The sequence below is a fragment of the Coregonus lavaretus genome (genome assembly GCF_964263955.1).
Source record: "Coregonus lavaretus genome assembly, chromosome: 8".
Taxonomy (NCBI): Eukaryota; Metazoa; Chordata; class Actinopteri; order Salmoniformes; family Salmonidae; genus Coregonus; species Coregonus lavaretus.
In genome coordinates this window covers 45,465,125-45,476,624 of record NC_139995.1, presented here as the reverse complement: position 1 = coordinate 45,476,624, position 11,500 = coordinate 45,465,125, and the positions used below count along the sequence as shown (strand labels likewise).

The 11,500-nt window shown below is 44.1% G+C and overlaps 1 protein-coding gene across 1 annotated transcript in view; it reads left to right on the top strand.

Annotated features, from left to right (window-relative positions):
- Positions 1-1,616: 1,616 nt before the first annotated feature.
- Positions 1,617-11,500, top strand: part of LOC311134067 (protein bassoon-like) — a gene marked incomplete at both ends in the record, with an annotated part of 127,749 nt that continues 117,865 nt past the window's right edge. The window contains 2 exons of the mRNA XM_084167663.1: positions 1,617-1,795; positions 10,404-10,785. Of these exons, the coding sequence (XP_084023789.1) occupies positions 1,617-1,795; positions 10,404-10,785 (561 nt within the window). The remainder of the gene's footprint in view (positions 1,796-10,403; positions 10,786-11,500) is intronic.

Genomic DNA, 11,500 nt, shown 5'->3' with positions numbered 1-11,500 from the left:
AACTGGCAGAAAATGAATGGTGGTGAACGGCGGTATGCTAACCCAATGTTAACTTTTATGCCTTTCTCTAACCCTAACCTTAACCTCACTGACGTAATACCTAATTGTAACCTTAACCTAAACCTTGTTCCTAAACCTAACCTTAACTCAGTAATTTTGACCCCTATGACTCAATTAAAAATGTTGTTCTGCCGTTTGAATACACTTTTTTTTAAATACCCACCACAACAACAGGATCTAATATTAGATTGTGTAACAATAAACATTTTCCCTCATTATAACTCAATGTCATTGGCACAACACCAGGGAGATGAGCTGAACTGAAAGCAGTAACTTCCCTCAATGTACTCTGAACATTTAATGACTTTAGGACCAAGGAGATGTATTCAAAATAGCTTCTGATGTTTCGTAATACATGTTCGTTGATGGTAAAATGTGCCCATTTGTCAATTTCCTGAAATGTTACAGGGACGATGGGTAAGATTAAACATTCTAATTAATTATGACTCTACATGCTCATTTAACATTTCCATGGCAGTGGTACATACACACCAGCGCTAAACACACAGAAACACTAACCACTTCCTACCACAACCACATATCCATTATTGTCTTTCTGTCAGTGAACCTATTTATCTGCCAATCTCTTTCCTCCCGTTTGGTCCAAAATGAACCATTGACTGGCTTTTTCACAGAAGTATGAATTAATGCTAGTGGTGCTGAGGGGAGAGGTTATAGATAGCCCTGTCAATGATGGAGTAGCCTGGGCTCGGGAGGAAATGAGATCCATTTATTCCCTTGGGTCCTGCAGAGCACAGCGTCTGGTCAATAGTCTGATCAGGTGGCTCCTCAGTCCTCACAGACACACAGTGGCCAGAGAGAACAGACAGGGGGAGGGGACAGGGAGTGGGTCTACATCCCGTATAGCATCCTATTCTCTATATGGTGCACTACTTTTGATCAGAGTCCTATGGACCCTGGTCAAAAGTAGTGCACTAAATAGGGAATAGGGTGCCATTTGAGAATGTACCCTTTTAAGAGGAAGAGAATGTACAGGCTTCATTGAAGATTTAGTTTCTGCTATTTAGTGGTTACTTATTTTCACTCTCAGAGATTTGGAATATAAGAGGTTGCACAACCTGGAGAGCACCACTGACACTGGTCCACCAATCCAAGAGAGAGACAACCCTCTCCACGGAGCATACTTGTCTTTAACAAACACTATGTCTACATAACATGCCTTAGAAAATGGAGATGAATGACAGTTCACATGGATCAAATTGCCTCTATATTGGAAAAAGTTTTTTTTCGTAGCGGTTAGGTGGGTTCAAGTGTCTTGCCCCCTCCTCGGGCGCCGCGTGACCCTTACACCTCCTACTAGGACCTGTTTAGGCAGGCTAGACAAATTAGGATTTAGGGCACGCGCCTGTACGCGCTCTCTCCCGGTTGCGTCAGCACGCGTTCTACCCTTTCTGCCAGTGCGCGTGCTCCGTGCAGGAAACTGGATTGTAGGCGATGATGGCGGAAGGAGAGCAGCGTTGAGTTGTCTCTGAGTTTTTATTCTAACTGTAGAAACCTCTACTACATCGTTTCTCTCCTAATCATCTCCCGAGACGATGGGGAATGAAGGCAGCATCGAGGGAGAGGGCCAGCCGGGACAGCCCGGCTCCACTGTTCCTTCTGCGGGTGCTCCGACTTCCATTTCAGCACCAGCGGGCTCTGGACAGCTCATCAAGCCCAGCAATGGTGCGCCAACGGGAGGTACAGGGGCCGGACCCGGCCCGGGGATTAACAGGTAGGCTACAATCTAGGACAGTTCTCTGCAGAACCGTGACAATAAAACGACAGTGTTTCCGTTTCCAGGATATTTATTTATCGTGACGGATGTCATGTAGCCTAGCCTATAGCGGGAGGATCAGCTATAGCCTATAGTGGCCGTTTTTCAGAGTGTGGAGAAAATACAGCTGGTGTTTTAATTATTAATTTACAATATCGTTGGAACACATATTGTCCATATAGATGATTCCTAGTTTTAATATTTTTGTTACAATGTATTGTATGTTTGGTATATAGGCTACTTTTACAAATTTGATGCATGCATAAATGTCTAAAACATCACCTTAACAGGCGGGTAATATAAAGGCTATTGTATAAGCTATAAAGGGATGGTAGACATTTTAAATCGTGAATGGCCACAGCTCTAAACTGTGCAATTTACAGCGTGCGTATTGTAGCCACCAAACTGAACATTTTCATTGATGAAAGATTCCACGCCCGCCCTTGCACGGTGCGCGCGAGAGTGGGCCATCAGATTGTACCTAGACCAGAGGGGCCATCTCTTTGTAAGAATGGACCGAAACACCTTGTTCATATACTTTACATTCTCTTTATGAGCGATACTATTTAAAACTTAGTCCTGTATTTAGCTGATAAGCAATTCCATTCATTTCTATGCTTTGATTCCACGATGGGCGTGACTTGTGAAGATAAGCAACTGCTGTGACTGTAGTGGCCTTCTCACGTAGATTCAGAGAATATCAATAATGGGGTATCCATGAGACCAATTATTCTTTCCCATCAATGACCAAAATCGCCTGCTAATTGGCCGTCTAATAGACGACCGTTACTGAGTCGAGTTAAAAAAATAGCATACCATCCATCATCACATAGCCTATCGAGAGTATTCCAATAGAAAAAGAACAACGATTAGTAGGCTAATATTCTATAGAGGCGGGGTGAGGGGATGAAAGCATAGTGAGCCAACGTGTGTTCCCCGTAGCCTCTGAATCATTTGTATCGCCACACCTTGTAAATGGTCGGTTGTGCTGTTGGAGCACCATATCGTAAATAAAACATACATATTATACCACGGAGGAGACAATGAAATCGATTGTGCAAACTCGAGTTTACAAGCTACATTCACGTGAAGAATAGTCGCTTTCATTCCCCATATGGCCTTTAGTAAATTGTACAGTGTAGCCTCCTAGTGTGTTTGCTGTTAATATTCATTTGCAACTCATTATTCATTTGTAACACACACACACACACACACACAGAATGCTCAGATGAAGACCTGTCTGTGGTGAGTGTGTGTGTGTAGATTACCTTCAGATGGATGGTCTCTAGCATTAGTGTGACTGGATGACACAAGCTGAGGAGGAGACCAGAATACTCACATACAGCTGCCTGCTTTTACTGTGGAAACATCCTAAATGGCACCCTACTCCCTATATAGTGCACTACTTTTGACTAGAGCCCTGTATAGTGAATAGGGTGCCAATTGGGACGTAACCCCATCGTGTGTAGCTTACCTCTGGCAGCCTGTATGACTGCTGAAAAAGGTTATCCGTTGTATAGTGTGAATGCAGGTGTTTTCTGTGTGTTACAGTATGTATGTAGGCCTATTTCTGTCCATTTGGTATGACAATGAGTGACAAGGATTTGTCACTCAGGTTATATTGTTACATGTGCAGTTAGTATGTGAATTCTGTGTATGGAAATTCGGATTCCTCACATGTCAGTGTCTTTCCATCTCGCTGGATGGTGGTGGTGGTATCTCACAAATCACCCAGCCGGTGACTTGCACAGATGGGTTGACGCTTGGTGCTGTACGCTCTGCATTTTCTCCAGCTTTGTTTTATGATGATACACTATACAGCTGCGGAAAGAATTAAGAGACCACTGCAAAATTATCAGTTTCTCTGGTTTTACTATTTATAGGTACAGTGGGGAGAACAAGTATTTGATACACTGCCGATTTTGCAGGTTTTCCTACTTACAAAGCATGTAGAGGTCTGTAAGTTTTATCATAGGTACACTTCAACTGTGAGAGATGGAATCTAAAACAAAAATCCAGAAAATCACATTGTATGATTTTTAAGTAATTCATTTGCATTTTATTGCATGACATAAGTATTTGATACATCAGAAAAGCAGAACTTAATATTTGGTACAGAAACCATTGTTTGCAATTACAGAGATCATACGTTTCCTGTAGGTCTTGACCAGGTTTGCACACACTGCAGCAGGGATTTTGGCCCACTCCTCCATACAGACCTTCTCCAGATCCTTCAGGTTTCGGGGCTGTCGCTGGGCAATACTGACTTTCAGCTCCCTCCAAAGATTTTCTATTGGGTTCAGGTCTGGAGACTGGCTAGGCCACTCCAGGACCTTGAGATGCTTCTTACGGAGCCACTCCTTAGTTGCCCTGGCTGTGTGTTTCGGGTCGTTATCATGCTGGAAGACCCAGCCACGACCCATCGTCAATGCTCTTACTGAGGGAAGGAGGTTGTTGGCCAAGATCTCACGATACATGGCCCCATCCATCCTCCCCTCAATACGGTGCAGTCGTCCTGTCCCCTTTGCAGAAAGGCATCCCCAAAGAATTATGTTTCCACCTCCATGCTTCACGGTTGGGATGGTGTTCTTGGGGTTGTATCATCCTTCTTCTTCCTCCAAACACGGCGAGTGGAGTTTAGACCAAAAAACTATATTTTTGTCTCATCAGACCACATGACCTTCTCCCATTCCTCCTCTGGATCATCCATATGGTCATTGCCAAACTTCAGACGGGCCTGGACATGCGCTGGCTTGAGCAGGGGGACCTTGCGTGCGCTGCAGGATTTTTATCCATGACGGCGTAGTGTGTTACTAATGGTTTACTTTGAGACTGTGGTCCCAGCTCTCTTCAGGTCATTGACCAGTTCCTGCCGTGTAGTTCTGGGCTGATCCCTCACCTTCCTCATGATCATTGATGCCCCACGAGGTGAGATCTTGCATGGAGCCCCAGACCGAGGATGATTGACCGTCATCTTGAACTTCTTCCATTTTCTAATAAATGCGCCAACAGTTGTTGCCTTCTCACCAAGCTGCTTGCCTATTGTCCTGTAGCCCATCCCAGCCTTGTGCAGGTCTACAATTTTATCCCTGATGTCCTTACACAGCTCTCTGGTCTTGGCCATTGTGGAGAGGTTGGAGTCTGTTTGATTGAGTGTGTGGACAGGTGTCTTTTATACAGGTAACGAGTTCAAACAGGTGCAGTTAATACAGGTAATGAGTGGAGAACATGAGGGCTTCTTAAAGAAAAACGAACAGGTCTGTGAGAGCCGGAATTCTTACTGGTTGGTAGGTGATCAAATACTTATGTCATGCAATAAAATGCCAATTAATTACTTAAAAATCATACAATGTGATTTTCTGGATTTTTGTTTTAGATTCCGTCTCTCACCGTTGAAGTGTACCTATGATAAAAAGTACAGACCTCTACATGCTTTGTAAGTAGGAAAACCTGCAAAATCGGCAGTGTATCAAATACTTGTTCTTCTCACTGTATGTGTTTGGGTAAAAATAACATTTTTGTTTTATTCTATAAACTACTGACAACATTTCTCCCAAATTCCCCCCCAAAATATTGTCATTTAGAGCATTTATTTGCAGAAAATGACAACTGATCAAAATAACAAAAAAGATGCAGTGTTGTCAGACCTCGAATAATGCAAAGAAAATAAGTTCATGTTCATTTTTAAACAACACAACACAAAACTTAGGAATAGTTCAGAAATCAATATTTGGTGGAATATCCCTGATTTTCAATCACAGCTTTCATGCGTCTTGGCATGTTCTCCACCAGTCTTTCACATTGATGTTGGGTGACTTTATGCCACTCCTGGCGCAAAAATTAAAAGCAGCTCGGCTTTGTTTGATGGCTTGTGACCATCCATCTACCTCTTGATCACATTCCAAAAGTTTTCAATGGGGTTCAGGTCTGGAGATTGGGCTGGCCATGACAGGGTCTTGATCTGGTGGCCCTCCATCCACACCTTGATTTACCTTGCTGTGTGGCATGGCACATTGTCCTGCTGGAAAAACCAATCCTCAGAGTTGGGGAACAATGTCAGAGCAAAAGGAAGCAAGTTTTCTTCCAGGACAACCTTGTACGTGGCTTGATTCATGCTTCCATCACAAAGACAAATCTGCCCAATTCCAGCCTTGCTGAAGCACCCCCAGATCATCACCAATCCTCCACCAAATTTCACAGTGGGTGCGAGACACTGTGGCTTGTAGGCCTCTCCAGGTCTCCGTCTAACCATTAGACGACCAGGTGTTGGGCAAAGCTGAAAATTGGACTCATCAGAGAAGATGACCTTACTCCAGTCCTGTACGGTCCAATCCTTATGGTCTTTTGCAAACCTTAGCCTGGCTCTTCTTTGCTTCTCATTGATGAAGGGCTTTTTTCTAGCTTTGCACGACTTCAGCCCTGCCCCTAGGAGCCTGTTTCGAACCGTCCTCGCCGTGCACTTCACCCCAGCTGCCGTTTGCCATTCTTTTTGTAGGTCACTTGATGTCATCCTACGGTTGTTGAGTGACATTCGAATGAGTTGGGGGTCATCCTGGTCAGTAGAGAGTCGTTTTCGCACTCTGCTGGTCTGTAGCTTTGTTGTCCCCAATGTCTGCTGCTTGACCTTTTTCTTATGAACCGCCGTCTTTGGAATTTTAAGGATGGAAGCAACCTGACGCTCACTGTATCCCTCTGCCAGTAAAGCCAGAATTGAAACTTTCTTTTCCTCACTTAAAACTTTCATTTTCAACTCTTTAGGCATGGTCAATAGTTATTTTTGTATTAATATTACTTTTGAGGTACTATTAGCACTGTTTTTGCCATCCAGCTGGTCCTATTGCAAGAGGATAGTGATGACCACAGCAGTGGTTTTTATACTTTTCCCCGTTAAATAAGATTTGGTTCAGGTGATCACCTAATCAGTACCTAATTCAGTATAATGAGGTGTGCCTGTGTTGGAATTCTCCTGAATGTCCATTGCCCCAGGTATATATAATAAAGTCAAATCAATTAACCAATTATATTTTATACAGATAAGTACAAATAAGTTGTGACACTCAACTACTGTATGACTATGGTCCCTGGTCAAAAGTAGTGCACTATAATGGGAATAGGGTGCCATTTAGGATACAATTCCAGCACTATCTGCTGCTGCTGAAATATTTAAATCACCGCCACTGACCATGTTCATAAAGGAAACAGTCATTGCCTGTCCATTTATTTCAATATACTGTATATTAAGTATAGATTAGAATAATTCACAGTTAAAAGGCCCCACATGAAGGGTCATTAGTGAGCATAGACCAGTGTCTGTTCTGAGGAGGTCAGCTCTGTCTGTGTGTTCATTCCAAATGGCACCCTATTCCCTATATAGTGCACTACTTTTGATCAGGGCCCATAGGGCTATGGTCAAAAGTAGTACACTATGGAATAGGGTGCCATTTGGGACAGAGCCCCTGTCTCTTCTGAGAGATACTCTGTGTGCTGAATATAGCAGCTAGCTAGGTCATTACTGTCTGCATATCTGTCTGTACTGGGATTGTATCTGCCTGTCATCTGGTCCTGTGTGGCTCAGTTGGTAGAGGATGGTGCTTTTAATGCCAGGATTGTGGGTTTGATTCCCGCTGGGGCCACCTATACAAAAAATATATGCACGCATTATTGTAAGTTGCTTTGGATACACGTTTCTGCTAAATGGCATATATGATTATATATTATCTGCATAGAAGCTGTGTCTGGCTGTCTGCAGTGAGGAAAGAGGCCTTGTGTCTGTACTGAGAGTATACACTATGTAGTTTAATTTGTAATGACTGAGAATATAGATATTGTTTTATATAGTATCCTAGTAATAGCTGTACATACTATACATCGTAGACCTTCTGCAGATGCACTGTTGACTAGTGTAGGTAAGCAATGCTGTTCATTTGATTGTCAGTGACATTAGTATTTGGTACACGTGAGTGGTTCAGACCCTCTCTCTCGCTCTCTCGCTCTGTCGCTCTCTCGCTCTCTCGCTCTCTCGCTCTCTCGCTCTCTCGCTCTCTCTCACAGACTCATGCACACACACAAGCGGTTAGAGCGTTGGGCCAGTAACCTAACGGTCACTGGTTCGAATACCTGAGCAGACAAGGTACAAAAAATCTGTCGATGTGCTCTTGAGCAAGGCACTTAACCCTAATTTTCTCCAGGGGCACGGTCTACTGTGGCTGACTCTGTAAAACAACACATTTCACTGCACCTATCCGGTGTATGACAATGAAGCATCATCAACAAAAAAACTAAAACATACACAGGCTCTGCTTCCACTTCCACTGGCATCAGACTCAGAACAACAGTCATCAGAGAGGGAGCACACCAGGTGTTTATACCCTCCACTATTCACTGTGGGATAAAGCAAACAATTCACTGTTCCTTTAACAACCTGCCTCTCCTCTCCTTGTTTAATGACAACAACAGAGAAAACTCATGGTGCTTTGCTATCAACAGAGTGCTATTCACTGGCCCTAACCCTAACCCTATCCCTGTCAACTGAGGGCTATTCACTGGCCCTAACCCTAACCCTATCCCTGTCAACTGAGGGCTATTCACTGGCCCTAACCCTAACCCTATCCCTGTCAACTGAGGGCTATTCACTGGCCCTAACCCTAACCCTATCCCTGTCAACTGAGGGCTATTCACTATGCCTAACCCTATACCTGTCAACTGAGTGCCATTCACTGGCCCTAACCCTAACCCTATCAACTGAGTGCTATTCACAAGCCCTAACCCTAACCCTAACCCTGTCAACAGAGTGCTATTCACTGGCAGATGACCGATATCCATCACTTTGCCCAATGTAGAACAAAATGCTTGCGTTTTCCTATTAAGAAATATTTCATTTCATAGATTTGTTTTTGATGTAATCAGGAGCCTACCTCAGCTCTATTCATTTGGCTCATTAATACAGATTATATTGCGTAAACGGCACACCGCCAGGAAGACTTTTGTCAAGGTCTTAGATGAACAGAATGATTCAGAGAGAGAGAGAGAGAGAGAGAGAGAGAGAGAGAGAGAGAGAGAGAGAGAGAGAGAGAGAGAGAGAGAGAGAGAGAGAGAGAGAGAGAGAGAGAGAGAGAGAGAGAGAGAGAGAGAGAGAGAGAGAGAGAGAGAGAGAGAGAGAGAAAACTGGGTGATTTGTGCTGCTCTGCTCAATTCTGCTCAGCCCGTCTTCAGTGACTCACTGTCACAAACAGTTCTATTTTAATTCTCTCATCCCTCATTTCCTTCTCCTTCTCCCACCCTGGAAGTGGAGGCTGGCTGCCGAGCAGTGTACTGACTACTGGTCTTTGAAGAAGACATGAGCGACAAAACAAGGCCTGCGTAGTGTTGTTGTTGTGACAGAAAGCAGAAAGCTATGATTTCTATTTTAATTGCTGTGTTAATCCACGGTCTGGCCGCTGGCGTCTACAGGCCAGAATGGCCAGAATGACAAAAACAAAAGAGAGAAGTTATTAGTGCTGCGGACGTCTGATAAACCACCTTTCTTCTCAACTCGTCTCATCTCTTTTCGTCTTTTAATTCCTCTCCTCTCCTCTCCTCTCCTCTCCTCTCCTCTCCTCTCCTCTCCTCTCCTCTCCTCTCCTCTCCTCTCCTCTCCTCTCCTCTCCTCTCCTCTCCTCTCCTCTCCTCTCCTCTCCTTGTCTCTTCTTGTCTCTCCTTGTCTCTCCTTTCCTCTCCTCTCCCCTCCGTCAAGAGAGAGACATGGCATTAAGTCCACAGAAACAATTCACCAGAAAGGAATTTTAGGAACATAGCAGACTAAATACAATTCACTACGTACTCAACACGCAATACTACCTAAACCTTGCATAGGCTGCAGACACTACCATGTCTATTCCATATGAACTGAACACAGACCACAACATGTATGCATGCTCAGTTCAGTGCTTCAGACTGCAGGGTTGGAAAGGTGTGTGTGTGTGTACATGTGTGTGTGATTGAGAGGGCGAGTGTTTCTTTAGTTGACTACTGCCTCCTCCCATCTCCAGAGTAACTTTACTGTAGGGAAACTGTCTGTGTCAAATAGAACCCTATTCCCTATATAGGGCCCTGGTCAAAAGTAGTGCGCTATATAGGGAATAGGGTGCCATTTGAGACACAGCCTATGTCTTTTCCACTGCCAGTGGGTCAGAAGGCTGAAGGTGTGGGCGAGGAGGAGGAAAAAATTCACAGCTCTTTTAAAAGCCAAACACTGTTCTATACTTATCTCACCAAGATAAAACAGTTTATTTCTCCAACTCACCCACTCTTTATTTTTTTATGTACCCATATATTCATTCAAGATTAATCACCATACGTGGTTGTGTATTTGTGTTTGAGGCATATGGTTGGATCTGCACAACCGATGTCGTGTGACATGGTTTCATCTTGACATTAGACTACTTTTGAGGTCTGAAAACATCTGATAAAACTTTGATTTGAAAGTGCAATGTCCTATTAGTGAAACTCTACTTCAAACCCCCGGCCTGTTCTGAGGTGTAACACAACATCCTCTCACGAGAGTCTAACACATATCTGTCATCCACAGCATCTCTGGAAGACCCCCCCAGCCAGACCCTGGGTCCAGCCCCAAGGTGGGGGTCCAGACTGGGCCTGGGACAGGGGACCGCCTGGCCTCCCAGGGGGAGCAGCAGGGCCAGGGCCACGTCGCCCGTAAGAACCTCCAGGTGGACGTGGGTAGTAGCAGGATGGGACGATCCCCATCGGTGTCCCCCGCCGTCACCCCCACTTCACCCTACTCCCTGCCCCAGATCGCCCCCATGCCCAGCAGCAAGCTGTGCCCCGTCTGTAAGACAGCTGACCTGACGGGCACCACGGAGGACAACCAGCCAAACTGCAGCACCTGCACCCAGTGCCGATCCATGGTGTGCAACCAGTGTGGCTTCAACCCCAACCCGCACCTCACCGAGGTAGGAACAAACAGTGGATCATGTGTTACTTTGCCTATTGATGATTTTGTTTGTTTATACAGTGTCCATATTAGGACATCCCCAGTCTCTTGCTGAGACTGAATCAACTCCCACTATATCAGTATATATATATATATATATATCAGTATATTTTACAATGTATGGTACGTTTGAACTGGTTAGAACCTCAGGAACAGAGAATGTGGTCAGGTTTATAGAATGTGGTCAGGTTTATAGAATGTGGTCAGGTTTATAGAATGTGGTCAGGTTTATAGAATGTTGTCAGGGTCATAGAATGTGGTCAGGTTTATAGAATGTGGTCAGGTTTATAGAATGTGGTCAGGTTTATAGAATGTGGTCAGGTTTATAGAATGTGGTCAGGTTTATATAATGTTGTCAGGGTCATAGAATGTGGTCAGGTTTATAGAATGTGGTCAGGTTTATAGAATGTTGTCAGGGTCATAGAATGTGGTCAGGTTTATAGAATGTGGTCAGGTTTATAGAATGTGGTCAGGTTTATAGAATGTGGTCAGGGTCATAGAATGTGGTTTGTATTTGTATTTATTATGGATCCCCATTAGCTACTCTTCCCGGGGTCCAGGAAAATTAAGGCAGTTATACAATTTTAAAAACACTACAATACATTTCACAACAGATTTCACAACACATTAAGTGTGTGCCCTCAGGCCACTACTCTACTACCACATATCAACAA